This window comes from Lissotriton helveticus, chromosome 6 (assembly GCF_964261635.1).
Source record: "Lissotriton helveticus chromosome 6, aLisHel1.1, whole genome shotgun sequence".
NCBI classification, from domain to species: domain Eukaryota; kingdom Metazoa; phylum Chordata; class Amphibia; order Caudata; family Salamandridae; genus Lissotriton; species Lissotriton helveticus.
The window spans coordinates 516,522,046-516,536,955 of record NC_136067.1 but is presented as its reverse complement, the minus strand read 5'-3'; the positions used below and the strand labels follow the sequence as shown (position 1 = coordinate 516,536,955).

The following is a 14,910-nucleotide window of genomic DNA, read 5'->3' as shown; positions in this document are numbered from 1 at the left end:
TTAATGGCCCGTCTCACAGCATTTTTAACCTTGCTGCATGTAGCCTGCATTCGAGCATTCTCCGCTTTACTCTCGCTTCTATGACCCATCATAGTCTCATATATAGTGGCCAAGGTAATCTCCTGCGGAGGTCCTAATACGGGCAGAGGCAGAGGCACTGCTGCATGTGTATGAATGCCAGATTCCTCCCTTTCACTCGCGGTTGTTGCTGGAGCATCTACTCCCTTCGTATTCTCCACAGGGGAAGTACCATTTAACCGAGACATTTTTTTCTTCCGCCTCTTGACGATAGTGGCAGTAGAATTTGGAGAGTTCACACTTTGTCTTGAATCACCTACACAGCTACTCCCTTCACTGTAGTCGTCCCAATTTTGGCTAACGTTTAACTCCTCATCCTGGGAAGCCTCAGATAGTGAATAAAAGTTCTCGCCAGATTCATATGCCACTGCACCTCCCTGTGCTTGGTCACATAGAACTAGTGAGTCCATTTCAACAACTAGGTTGTCCTGGCTTCCCCTTGTAATTTCATCTGTGGAAGCCAGAACTCCATCTCCCATAATGCACCTATTAGGCTCACACTCGCTCCAATTAGGGCAGCATTGCTCCAAGTCTATATTTAGATCTGCAGATTCTGCTACCTCTTTTATTATTTTCTCAATAGGCACCTCTGTAGACAGCTGAGCACTGGAAGACAGCTCTGTTACAATTCTACTTTTAATTCCTCCCTCGGGCAGCCCCGTCGGAGATATAATGTTACGTGCATTCTGCTGCTCAAACATTGCAGGAAGAGTCTGAGTTCCTTGCTTAGCTTGCTTAGCTGCACGCGCTACCGGTCCCACTTTCCCCCGGCTGTCCCCACCCTTTTTAGGGTTCAGTTTCATAGTACCATAAAGTTCTGTATTTTTGCAAACACTCTCACCCGCCACAGCGGAATCCGGGAGGGTGTAGTTCCAGCCGGGTTCTCGGGGGCTTCTCCCACCGGTTGATCTTTACTCTTCCCGCTGCGGGTAGTGACCTTCGGGGTCTCACTCGGCTTCCCAGGACCCTTCGGAGGCATTTTTTCCCTCTTTGCAATTCCTCCACGTCCTCCTCGTCCACGGATAACCGCAGAGCGGTGACAAAACAGAAATATGGGCAGCCGCCAAAAAGCGGCTTTGTTCTGTGCTAGGAGCAAAGGTCCAAACATTAGCGTTCACTCCGCCACAAACTGGGTCTGCCAAACGCCGCTCACGCTCACTACACTCCGGGGTCAGCTCGCGCCCCTCCGTTGCAGCCAAATCCAGGACGCACCTTCACTGCTTCACGTAAACCTCCAGGCAACACAGCGGTACGTCCTTCTATCTTTCTTTTTTCCGTGTCAGATCAGACAAAACCCATTAAAGGACTTCCACAGTCCTGCCAAGACAAAGCATTTCCATGTCAGGTGATAAAAGGGTACGCTCCACTCCAGTAACTCCGCTATGGTAAAGAAGTCTAGGAGAGAGGACAGAGCTGCTCACACAGCCCACGCCACGGCCGCCATCTTGCCTAATTTCTAATAAAATGTATGTGTGCGTGTTTACGGCAATATTCTATAACTCAATGTTTCCTAAAATTTCTTTTTCACCCAATAATCCAGTGCATTCTTAGGTTGGTGGCGACAAGTTACTTCCAATGCTTTCTGTAATAATTGGTTCGAAATTAATAACTCATTACTTAAGATCTGATACCTCTGTTAATGCACTTTATGCACAGTGCTTTGGCAGCAGGGAAGATTCCCAAGGCTTTGAAATCAGTTCTCATTCACCCTTTAGCAAAGAGGGCTTCTTTACAGGCAGATGAATCAGCCAATTTCAATCAAGTTACCTTTTGCCTTTTTTGGTGCTGTATCATCAGAAGATAAGTCACTTCCAAGCTCCAGAGCTTTGTGGAGTCTAATTCCTTACGGTACCTCTTCCGGGCAGGTGTCTACCCTGGGATGGGGATGGTGACTGTAGAAGTCTCAGTTCTGGATCAACTGCAGATGATTGTGGATGGCGCTTTATCGGTACATTGATTTTTCTCAACTTATTGGTTGCATTTGACACAGTTATGTGCATTTACGTCCACATCTAGCTCTGTTTGTTGAGGCTTCTGAGGGACTTCTTCATTGCTCCATACCTCCTTCGGCAGGTTTCCACAATCACATCTTCCCAATACACAGTTTCCTAGTTTGCAAAGCGCGCCCTCATCTGTGCCCCCAACATAGTTTCTCAACACAGTCTCTACCTTGCTCATCCTTTCACTTACACTTTCTCTCACACTGCAGTGCCTGTCTCTGTAGAGATCCCCCCCTGACAGAGCCTCCAGTGCTTAATTTGTAAAAAAAACTAGGTGCCAGGGCTCTCTGCAGGAGGCTACTGCAGCTTGACCCACAGATTGCCACTGCTAGCACTGCAAATGATAGTACCAACACAAGTCCTAACCATCATATTCCTACAAGTGTGACAATTTTGACTATTTCAGGCCCCCAAATCTATAAGAATGACTTGGGCGGCGGGTAATAGTCATTTTCGATGTATATTGAATTAATACTGAACTGTTACTGCGATCATCTTTAAATTGGCCAGACAGCACCACCTTGTGGCAGACTGTGGCAAGCACTGGTGCTGGCAATTAAGTGCCAGTGCAGAGCACCAGAAACCACCGGCTCAAATTAAGCACTGCAGAGCCCCCTCGTTATGGACAGCATCTCTTGTTGCATATCTGTCCTTCAGGCACAAACTCTCCACCCTATCCACTTTTTTTTTTTTTTAAGGTGTAAGACTTTTATTAACATTTGCTCAAAATACACAGCATTTGCCTACAACCCTGAGGCCGGCTGCCACACTTTGTGATAATTTAGCACATATAATACACAGCTATTCAGCCGACAACCTTCGGTCCGGCAGCAATTTATGAACATTATAGCGGAGAGCTTGGCAACCATTTCTTGATGAATCAAAGTCCGTCTCACTTTTATGTTTTATAACCCAAACTAAACATGTGACTCGTTAGGTTCGATGATCAGCTTATACGTTCTCAACCATGTCTCCCTTCTTCCCCATCGGCACGCTCACTCAGGCACTCAACTAGTCCCCGGGGCTCCTTAGAAGAACTGGCTGGCCAGCCTGTCATTCCCTGATATCTGTTATGGGTATCCAGATATTAAATTAGTTAGACTACATCCTCCTCATCCTCCGAACTATCTATGTCGTCCTCTGGTAGAGGTTCACACAGGTCTCCCCTGTAGCTGTTCCAGGGCAACCAGATCTTATTCCACTTGCGAGGTTTAGCTCTCATTTTATACACTGCTCGCTCAACCACCAGAAGCATATCCATATTCCTGCACCACTGCGCCAAAGTTGGTGCTTCTGCCGCCCCCCATTTCTGCGCTATATCTCGCTTGGCGACCATAATGCCCACAACGGCCCACTGTTGCCCCAGGCGTGTCATGTCATTCGGCCCCCATACATTCAACAGACACGAGCGTGGATCAGGTGTAATGGAGGTTTCTAGAGTCTGGGAGATGGTGCGTAGCACCTGTCGCCAATATTCTGAAATAGTCGGACACTCCCAAAGTGTATGCAGCAGTGTGCCCTCCTCCCCGCAGCCCCTGAGACAATATGGGTGGTCAGCTCTGTGCAGTTTGTGTAAAGTGACCCTCGTGAAGTAAACCCGGTGTAGTATCTTAAACTGTACCAGCCGGAATCGAGCCGATATGCCCGCCTCCTTCGGAGAGGCCATTGCAGCGTTCCAGTCCGTCTCATCCATTTCACCCAGTTCGCCCTCCCATTTCTCCCTTAGTTTAAACAAGGGGTCAGGCAGGTTATTCAGTAGCTTTCGATATGTGAGGGAGGTGGCGCTAGCTTGTATATAGTCAGTAAGCAGGCGATCCTCCAGCAGGGAGGATTCCGGGACTTCCGCACCCGTCTCGATCGCCGACAGCAGTGCATGACGTATTTGGATATAGCGGTAAGTTTCGTTAGGGCTTAGGCTATATTGCTGCTGGAGGTGTTCGAAGGGGATCACCCCTTCTTTTGTCCACATGTCTCCTACCGTGGAGATGCCTATAGTGTCCCATTGGGTGAACCCCTTACTGCGTCTCAAATGACCCAGCGCCTTGGTGTCCCATAGAGGTGTAAGTTTTGTTATAACACCCCCCACCCGAGCCTCGCCTGCGCCTTGTGCCACAGCGCCACTGTGTGCCTGGTCGGGCCCGTCAGTTTCGCCGCTAGTCCCCTGTGATACAGCGGGGCCAGTAGACTGTGCGTGCCCAGCTGTGCTCTATCTGCGAGATAGGCCGGATCGTCCTGTGGGGCATGCAGCCATTGGTTAATAACCTTGAGCTGCGCCGCCCAGAAGTATAAATAAAATTTCGGAAGAGCTATTCCACTGTCGTACCAGCCACGGATGAGCTTCATGTGTGCTACACGAGCTGGGCGGTCGCCCCACAGCAAACCAGTCACCTCAGCCGTTACATTACGGAAGTATGAGGGTGGCACCAGAGTCGGTGTATTTTCCAATACATAAAGGAAACGTGGCAGCGCCATCATTTTGAACAGCGCTGCACGCCCCAGCAACGTCAGAGGAAGGGCCTTCCAATGCCTCACGTCAGACCTAAGTCTAGTAAGCGGTGGCAGCAAGTTCAGCTCAGAAAAGACTCTGTCTTCCCGGGTGATGGGATCCCCAAATATCGGAAGGAGGTGCCCGCCACCGCCAACGTGCAGTCGGCGGGAAGATCCGGTAAGGGACCCCTAAGTTCGTAAATGACCGACTTCGTCCAATTGATCGTGTATCCGGAGGTCTGTCCGTGTGTATCGCACAGTGCCAGAAGCACCGGGATACCCCTCTCTGGGTCTGACAAGTAGATTAGCATGTCGTCAGCATAGAGGGAGATCCTGTCTTTCCAGTTGTCTCCCCAGCGAATTCCTTTCAGTAGCGGAGAAGCTCTAATGATAGTGGCCAACGGTTCCAGGACTAAAGCGAATAGTAAAGGCGAGAGCGGGCATCCCTGCCTCGTTCCCCTTGCCAGCGGTATCTCGCGGGAGATATGGCCGTTCGCCGCCACGTGTGCCACCGGGCTTGCTTATAGGAGCCATATCCAGGAGATAGATTTGGGGCCGAAGCCCATGTGGGCCAGTACTGCGAATAAGTATCGCCATTCCACCATGTCGAACGCCATCCTGGCATCCAACGACAGGATGGCTGCTGGCCCCGTTAATAATGGGGCTCGCGCCAATGGTCTGTGCACTCTTCGGAGGTTCAACACCGTACTCCTATATGGCATAAAGCCCGATTGGTCCGGATGGATCAAGTGTGCAAGATGAGGCATTAGTCTAGTAGTCAATAGCTTCGCCAGAATTTTGGCCTCGGCATTGAGGAGTGAAATCAGGCGATAGGACGTACATTCCGTGGGCGGTTTGCCCGGTTTCGGGATTGCCACAATGGTAGCCATACGCTGGTCAAGTGGCAGGATCTCTCGCTCCAAACTTTCTGTGTACATGGCCAGTAAAGGTTTACTTAGCGTTTCAGACATTGCCTTATACCACTCAATAGGGATCCCGTTAGGGCCCAGGGCTTTACCAGAGTGGAGCGCATTGATGGCTAACTGTATCTCTTCCGAGGATAAGTCAGCTTCCAGCTCATCTACCGCCTCTTGCGTTAGGGTCTGGGTCGGCACACCGTGGAGAGCCGCTGTCGCCACTTCCTGTGTTATTTCCACCCCCGGGGTGTATACCTCCTGTTAGTGGTCAGCTAGGGTCTCTATTATCATTGATGGGCGTGTGTGTAGCGTCCCATTGGAATCCCGCAACTGCAGAATATTCCTATTACCTCCCTTCTTTTTGTCCAGCCAGACCAGGAGTTTACTCGCCTTATCCCCAATATCATAGACTCTGTGTGTTGTTGCCGCAATGTTCTCGACCGTCCTTCGTCCAAGGTGGTCGTCATGGAGCTGCTGACAGAGCCGAAGCGAGTGCAGCGTGTCCACTGTCGAGTCCGCCATGTGGGCCGTATTTGCTCTATCAAGTTCTAATTCTAAGTCCAGCAGCTCCGTCTTTTGTGTATGCTTATGTCCCGAGATGGTCGTAATGGCCTGCCCTACCCTATCCACTTTTTTACCTCGAGTCCATGATGTAAAGTTGCTCGGCAAGTGGTCTTCCCACTCATTTCTCTCATTGTGCATACATTTTGCTGACTTGCATGAGATGCCTCATGCACTCTGGGCACCAGGGCAGGTGGTGTTGCTGCTGCATTTCATGTGTTCAGCTATGCAAACCCTGTGTTATGAACTAGAGCAATGAGCTGGGAATTGGGACCTGCAGTCTTAGCAGGTACTACAGGGCCGGTCTGGGAACCCAAAGCAGCATTGGCAATTTTGTAGGATCAGCCCTCCCACTATCCCAGGGGGTGAGGACGGGGGGCGGATGTAAAGCACTGCTGCTTTTGTTACTGGAGCCCGATATTGTAGCACTGCTGCAAAACCGTCCCCAAAACAAAACTATAAACCAGATTTACTATTACAGTCAACAAAAGTAAAATCAATATAAAAAAGGACATATTCAAACTTGTCAATGAAGGAAAATTATATTTTTCAGTCTCAGGAGAACCTAGAATGAAATATACCACCTGAATAACACAATTCAGTAAAGCAATTCAAGGATTTTAACTACTGGGTCTTCAAGACCTCCAATGAGCTAGCTTCAATTCATACTGCAGAAATGCAAACACTGCACCCCTTGGTAGCCCACCCAGGTAAAACATGACAAAACTGGAGTAAGGCAAACATGACCCAAATATGATGAAGCCTCAAAAACTAATATTAAGAAGTGCATGGCGGACTATGAAATTACAGTGAAACTGCTGAACGAAGATTTTATTCAGAGATGTTTATCACCTCCTATAATCACCAGAAAGAGGTTTAAAAACTAATCAGAGAACTGATTAAAATGACCCAAGAATTATATGTGAACCTGAAGTCATCCCATGCCCAAAATTATGTAAGGGTCAAGCACTGTATAGATAAAATCACATAGCTGAAACAGGAAGCTGGAGCTGAGAATTTGTCACCTCTCACTCCAGAAAACTGCTACTCGCTTTCTCGAAGCTAGTAACACACTGATTTCGAAAGACCTACATGATGCTTTAACATACTTAAAAACTGGCCACCTCTGATTACTTCCATGTTATCTTCTCAAACAGTTACACAATTCAGCTCTCCTTCCTGGTTTGAGTTTTACCCCCTTTGAAACCACTGAAGGCCAATAAAGTGCAAAGTTCAGCAGGACTGTGCCTTGACACTGCATCAAATATGTGTGATCTTTGCTGAAATTACTTCCCAGTGCCGATAACAAAGGGGCGATGGGCATCAATGGACAGGCAGACCTCAGCTAGATTGTTACTGGCGCTCAGAAATAGGTAATATTGCATCATGGGTAAACATTGTAAAGAGTCTGGGAAGAGTTGAGATTGACAGTGACCTCTCTTACTCGTCTGGTTTCCTCAAGGATTTTCTCTTGTGCATTCCATCTCAAAATGTTCTTTAAAATGACCCCCTTGCGTGACGAGACTAGGAAAGCAAGCTCTGTATCTGCCTTCACTGGATAGAGGCTTGGCTCTGCCAACTCTCTCTATATACAGGGCTCTAGCAGGGGCATAACACAGCCCCCCCCGCAGTCCCCGTTGTGAGGGGGGCCCGAGCTGCAAGGACCCCTTAGTACTGTACTCGGGCCTGAGAGCTTCAGAATAAATCCAGAATACGGGCGCTTCTGTGTACCTTGCAGGGGGCTCTAGACGTATCTCTTCCAAAGACTTCAAGTCATCGAGAATGCTGCAGCTAGATTGCAGCTAGATTGGTACTTAGAGCACCTAGATTTTGCCACCATCATCCTCTTCTGAAAGAACTCCATTGACTTACAAAGAAATAATGCTTGAAAGTTCTATGATTTTTACATAAGGTCCTGCTGGAAGGTGTGCCTTGGTTCATAGGAAAGGATACGATAAAATACCAGCCCTTAAGAACTTTGCGCCACACCTCAATCCCCTAATTATTCTGAAATGTATCCAAAGCTGTGTAATTGGATGCAGGCATGTCAAGAGAAAGCACAACGTGCTACCACCAATGTTGAGTCAGTCTTACAAGAGAGTTTCAACTGTAAAATGCCTCCGTCTCATGCATTTTGCCCTGCCAAAATGAAGAATGAGATCATAAATGACTCCCAGGTTCCTAATCATGTCAGAAGCTATGTCGCCCCCCATAGATATTTGGTGTACAATCACCAGCGCCCTGATTAATCTACCATTCTGCCTTTGTGCGGCTGATCATTTCAGAAATGTTTTGTTTTTAAGATTTGTGAGAACGCTGGGCTATTATAGCCTTATATCCTGCCCACTGTAGTGGACTGTACTGGGCATTAAAGGCTCACTCCGTGAGGCCTTTGTTATTAGCAACAGCTGCGAACGACATCATTGGAATGTTGGAGTTCCTGGCTTCTACTGCCCATTAGAAGCCGGAGCACTCCATTGTCTTCAATGGAGCTCCCAACATTACAATGTTCTAATAACACTTTATCCCATCACATGGCTCCCCAAACTTCTGTTAAATTCAGGGCCGGACTGGCTACCGGGCGTTTTTGTGTGCTGCAAAGCTGGGGGCTAATTTCTCTGCTGTGGGGCTGATTTCGTTGATGGAGACCTGCGAGCCCTTTGAAATAAAAAAAGCAAAAAGAATTTCGTTCAGCACACGCAGGTCCCCATCAACGAAATTAGCCCCCAGCTCGGCAGCACACCAAAATGCCCGGTAGCCAGTCCGGCCCTGGTTAAATTTATTATATATCACCTCTTGTTAAATTTTGTTTCACTGGAAAATAGCAGTACCCCTGGCAGATGCCTCTAAATAACTTCTTCCATTGGCACACGCACATTACAACTACAAATATTTTATGATATTTTACCAGACACCATATTAAATCTTTCTGACAAGCTTATAATATGGTATTAAAGTAGGGTGTGATCCAGCGCCCCTATAGAAAATATGTCATAGCAATGTTACCCAACTCTACAATACTCACCATTAATCATAAAATACTCACAAGGCACATAAACTAATATGACATATTTTGAGCAACTGAATCATGTGACCTAATTAATAAAACCTATTAATAAATTATATACACATTTATGTACAACTGCAGTATAATGACTTCATCATGTTTTTTGTAAAGCTTTGCATTTAATTAAGTCACTTAGGCTAATGGATCTGCTGATGATAACATGACTCTGAAATAACAAGTCCAGCTTGTCTTTTCAAAAATCTTATTTATTAACTATTTATTCAAGGAAAGTGCATTTTATTAGAGGAATAGCAAATTAGACTGACAGTTCCAAACAAATTATATAGCATAATAAACGAAGGATAAACAGTTCTCCATCACCTAAGTTCTATTTTCCCTGTCTAAAACTCACTTCGCCTAAAGGAATAAAAGTCATTTAACCCTATTGATCCTTACGTGCTCCAAAGAGTCCGTCAGCACGTCACGCCTAACAGGGATCAGGAGAAGATGAGCAGCAAGAGCAGCGAGAGCCCCCTCCCTCGATTGGGGACAGTTTTTATACATTTTCTAACTAACTAAAGTATCTTTATCGTACGTTTTTCTGAAAATCCAAACTTCCCATTGGCTGAGCCATGTCAGTCCACTATTAGGTCACGATCCCCTGACCAAGTCCGGAGCTTCATCATAGCCCTTATTGTTCTTAGTTTCACCATCCTCTTTGCTTCCTCAAAACAATACTTTTCTCGGGGAAAAACTTTTACTTCCTAATCTTGGCAGGCCATTCAGTATCCTGTCCTTGGCTATCACTCCAAGAACACATCCAACTCGACCATAATTATTTCTGCACAAAACGTTGTCAGCTCAGCAAAATACTCTGCGCATGAGTGAAGGCTTCACTCTGGTCAAGTCTTGAAAACTGCAGCACTGCCAGTTATTTTCTTTAGGCCCATTCGTAAAACTAATGTATAAACAAACACAAAACATCGATTAATTAAAGAAATAGAATTCGTTCTGTTACCCACCCACCTTTGCTAATTATTAACCCATTAATCTATGTTACCTAGCAGAAGCAAATAAAGCAAAAAACAGATTTATGCAACATAAAGACGAAAAGATAAAACATGTGCACATAGAAATAAGCACATGCCATTAATAAAACAGCCGCATTTAATTCTGACAAAACAATAGACAAGATTAATTTATTATTTCTCACAAACATGCATTTGCAACATAAAGCACATAAATGAGCACATATATTAGTTCCCGCGTGTCAAAAACTGCAATTTAATCTAGGTTGATTAATAATATTCACTCCATTCACATTAGTATAATTATTTTATTATGGAAGTTTAACTTTGCGAGTTGAAATAAATATATTTCTAAATCTCGCTCTATCAGGTGATACTTTGTGAAATGAAATGCTTTTTACTTTTACAGTTGCCATTGGACATGAAAGCGCAATCTGGCTCTGAACAGATACTGGTGGTAGGAAGCGCTTTGCTTCAGATTACTAAATAATGTCGTAGATCAGGTGTACCAGCGACTCTATTTTTGGTATATACTACACAATGTTTTCCACTGTTAATTTCAGTCATTCGTAATAAACTCAAAGGAACATTTATTCACAAACAAAAACATTCAGGAATGTGTTCACTTTAGTGATCTTTTGCGAAATATGACATTTGGAAAGTGTATCTTGTGACAACAGTTGTGTAGTGTTCTTGCCACTCACTCCATTCCCTTGTTTTCTTTCCCCAGTGTGGAGGAAGTGCAGAACTAGGCCTTGGTGGAGACCCAAGAAGATGCAAATGTTCCCATGGAGGGCCAGGCGTGCAAGGAACTACAGGGCCCAAGGTACTGTCCACGTTGTCTTTTAACATCTGCACTTTATGATGTGAAATAGGACTAACAAGACTGGTATATCTTCTTCTTTAGGGGCAAAAAGGACACAAAGGAATTCCTGGAGATCTTGGAAGACCTGGAAATCTGGTAATAATTGATGCATTTTACTCTGGAATATAATTTTTTGCACAATTGATTTCGTTGAACCCTTTAACAAATACTTTCCAAAAGCAGCTGGCAGATACGGGGGTTGGGGAGGGAGGATGGGGAAACAAAATATATATATGAAAAAAAACACTTAGCTCCTTGCGCTGCAGCCGCCTCCGTCTCTCCACATTCGTTGCAGAAGAGTCCGGAAGCACACTTGCAGAAGAATCCGGAAGCACACAGGCTCACCTAAGCCAATCACAACACTGCAATGCAGCATTGTGTTTGGCTCCTCATACCAATCACAACGCTGCAATGTTGTCCTAGATGCAGTTGCTAGGCTGATTACAAACAGAAGGAAACATGACCATATCACACAACACATACCGGACTCAATTGACTCTCATTCTACGCCTCCTCTTCTTCCAGATCTGCTTGCATCATATTCATAGCTCTGACGCTAAACACACCCACTAACTCAAAAAACTAACTTGCATCATCAGGCTGACAAAGACACACTCCCAGCACCAACAATCTCCAATTGGAAAGGATGTGTTCTATCTGAGCTTCCACATTAGTACACTCCTTTTGGGATTTTGCTCCAAAGACCTGGAGAGGCTTTGCTGTCAGTATTAGACTTGATCCATGCTTTACATCTTTCAAAAAGCACCTGAAATATCACCCGCTCCTGCAACTCCTCACCACACTCCTGCAAACAATTTCAACACAAAATACAGCAATATACCACGACTTACTTCATAATATTTATAGCTTCACTGAAGCCCATTCATAGTCTAGTTGCATGGGCCGCTGTACTTGAAAGTACATATTTAGGACTGAACTTATGTTCTTTCACTGTAACCCGCTTTTACTGTTCTACTATGTAATATTCATGTGCCTTCTTTTTCTTATTTTAGAATATTGTAAATTTAATGTGTGTTATTGTTTCACATCCACATATGTATGTTAAGCACTATACAATCTTCCTAGATCATGTATCATGTCCGTACAGTAGAAAAAAAGAAGCCTATTGTTAATGGTTACATGAAAAGTTAAGTTGATACACTGTGGCAGAACAGGTCGGAAAAGAAACCAGTATTCATGCCCAAAGGACAGCCGCAGCTGCTGCAGGTAGCGCGGTGGGGCTGGCTGGGGGGGATTTCGAGAGACAACCACAAAGGAAAATTAATTATTTATTTAATTTTCCCTTGTGGTCGTCTCTCAAAATCCCCCAGCTGACCCCACCGCTCATACCTGCAGCGGCTGCCAAAAAACTCTTTGTTCCAGTGCCTGTAGCACAGCACCTGTATGCACCCTAATACATTCACCTAAACATAGAGATCAGTCATTTTCAATATTATAACATTCAATTTGCTTTTCAGGATTTCTGCAATTAATGTTTAGGTGGAGACTTTTAATGTAATAGATAGCAGTGGGGATTAGGTACATATTTTGAAAAGCTGACTGACTTTTACTCTTCAGTGCATCGACAAGTCCACCTTTCCTCAGTATTCTCATGTTTAAAAGAGCATCTCCCTACTAGAGCACACAGGAGTATACTTTATAAAGAGCAGACAAGGTGGTTCACTGACCTACGTACCGACTGCTGGTGTGAATTAGATGCCACGAGTTTGAATCCTGTTCACCCTTTCATCAATCTAAAATCAATTACTTTTTTCCATTAAGAGTGGGTCATAGTTACACCTGTCATCACTGCTTTAAGTGGGCAGAAAAGGGTTGAGGGTCACTAAAGGGGATGGAACCCAAGAGCCCAGATTCTTTTATAGAAGATGTGGCCTACGAAACGAACAATGTGCGCTTATAGATGTGGATAAGAGTCATACGTCTCACAAAAATATTATGTATCCTTATTCTGGTCCAAAAGAAATAATACATTTGCTATAGTACATGTAAAATCTAAGTAGTGTCATGTATTACATTTATATCCATTCACTGCTTGACTGCCACCTGTGAAATCAGGCCTTAAATATAGCCAGCAGGAAAACGAGACACATTTTCACACACAATCCATATAGGTACACACACCACATTTGTATACATGGTGCTTGGTACTACAGTGCAGCTGTTAATAAGCACAGTAAAGAAATGGGGTTTATGTATTTCCTGTTTTTGGTTAGTGTGTCCCAGACTGGTGGTGGTATAAGGGGGCTTTGGTAGGATCTTGTCAGACATAAGACGTGGGATGCACTGTGAGAGGCTCCTGGAGAGTGCCCTTTCCCATTGCTGGTTTAGTATAGAAGCCAACTACTTTCTACATTCTTATCTGTTCTGGATTCATTTCCTGATTTCAAAGGTTCATTATCCGTTCTGCAAAGAGTGATATTGTTTGTTCTTTTTCAAACTATCCTAAGGGGGTTTATTTTTATGGCCGGGACAATCCCTGAGAAGGCTTATTTTAGGATGATGGCTTTGTTCTGTGTTGGGGGCTTCTCAGAAGACGATAATCTGGAGCCTTTTGGAACCTTCTGATATGACGATTTATTCATTTCTGTACAAAATAGTTCACTGCCTTTCTGTGAGTGACTTTGTGTACTACACAGGCCGATTTGCACAGACACGTAGCTTCTAGGAGCAGCCATATTGAGAGTTCAATATTGGTGAGATAAGCTCCGATATTGTGGTGCCAGAAGCAAGCTTTGCTGCCAAATGGAGCCAGCGCTTGGCGAGGCCAGGTGAGTTTTGGGAATGGCTGTCAGTAAAGAGCTGCTGTAATCTAGCTGTAAAGCACTAGTGGTCGCTCTACAGTACTGAAACCTTCCAAAAAGACGAGAGACTTAATGCACTGGAGACATCGATTATGGTACAAAGCTCCATTGGTTAAAGCATTATTGAGAGCTGGCAGATTCAAGGTTTTGTGGAGGAAAAAGCCCTAAAGATTTGGTGCTCTCCATAATTGAAGGTTTGCAGTCGGGTAGGGTTATTGTAATTCTCCAGGTTTGAACTGGAGTGTTTCCTGCAAGGAGGAGAGATTAGAAAAAGTTCCATTTTATAGATGTTAGGCTTGAGATGTGTTGAGCTATTTAGAATTTCAGGTCATCAGGAGTACTCACAAGCCTCTCGATGTCTTCGGGGGAGAAGATTTTTAAGGGCTCCTTGGCACATAAGGGGAACTAAATTTCTAATTGTCTCAGGAGCGAGCTGAGGGTGCTGGAGAGTGAGTTTGATGTTTTGTATGTTGTGATTGATTGCTCCGTAGGATTCAAATGTATTCGCAACTGCTCCACAGATTTTAATCCGAGCCTTTAGGTTTTTCAGGAAGGAGCGGTGGTGACATTTGTAGAGCACTGCAGAAAGGGCAACTTGACAAGGATGAAAATCTGTGCTGGCCTCAACAAGATTAGATTCTGTATCCTCCATGCTGCTTACAGCTTTCCACCGTAGGAACGAAAGGAAATATTGTTGCTGTCTTAATGGCTATGATAATACGACTGAGTGGGGTAAGACACTCACTGAATATGTGTTATCTCCTAATATTAGTGTAATACATGAATGCATGCTGCAGTGCACTGAGTGTAATCTGCAGATTACAGGTTTGAATCCCAGAAGGTTGCTCAGGGGGGGGGGGTGCAGAGATTCAGGTGTAAACGGAGAGTCACAGGTTTCATTGCAGGTAAAACAGCATATGTCACGAACATCTATAAGTACAGCAGATGGCACATGCTTGAGATACTACTTAGCTTACTCAAGCTTTTACTAAGGGTGATCAAATGATAACCATTGCATGGGGTTTTAACTGCTGTTATTACACACCAAATAAAAATTATAATTTTGCTTTGCGCGACATCGTTAGTCAGTATTAATAAAGTGATTCACCTAAGCTACAAAGCGTTCCATATATTGTAAACATTAC

The 14,910-nt window shown here is 44.8% G+C and overlaps 1 protein-coding gene across 1 annotated transcript in view; it reads left to right on the top strand.

Moving 5' to 3' along the window:
* The window catches only part of COL21A1 (collagen type XXI alpha 1 chain), a 388,231-nt gene that overhangs the window by 169,445 nt on the left and 203,876 nt on the right, over positions 1 to 14,910 (top strand). Inside the window, exons 6-7 of the mRNA XM_078646805.1 lie at positions 10,809 to 10,904; positions 10,986 to 11,039. Coding sequence (XP_078502931.1) covers positions 10,809 to 10,904; positions 10,986 to 11,039 — 150 coding nt within the window. The remainder of the gene's footprint in view (positions 1 to 10,808; positions 10,905 to 10,985; positions 11,040 to 14,910) is intronic.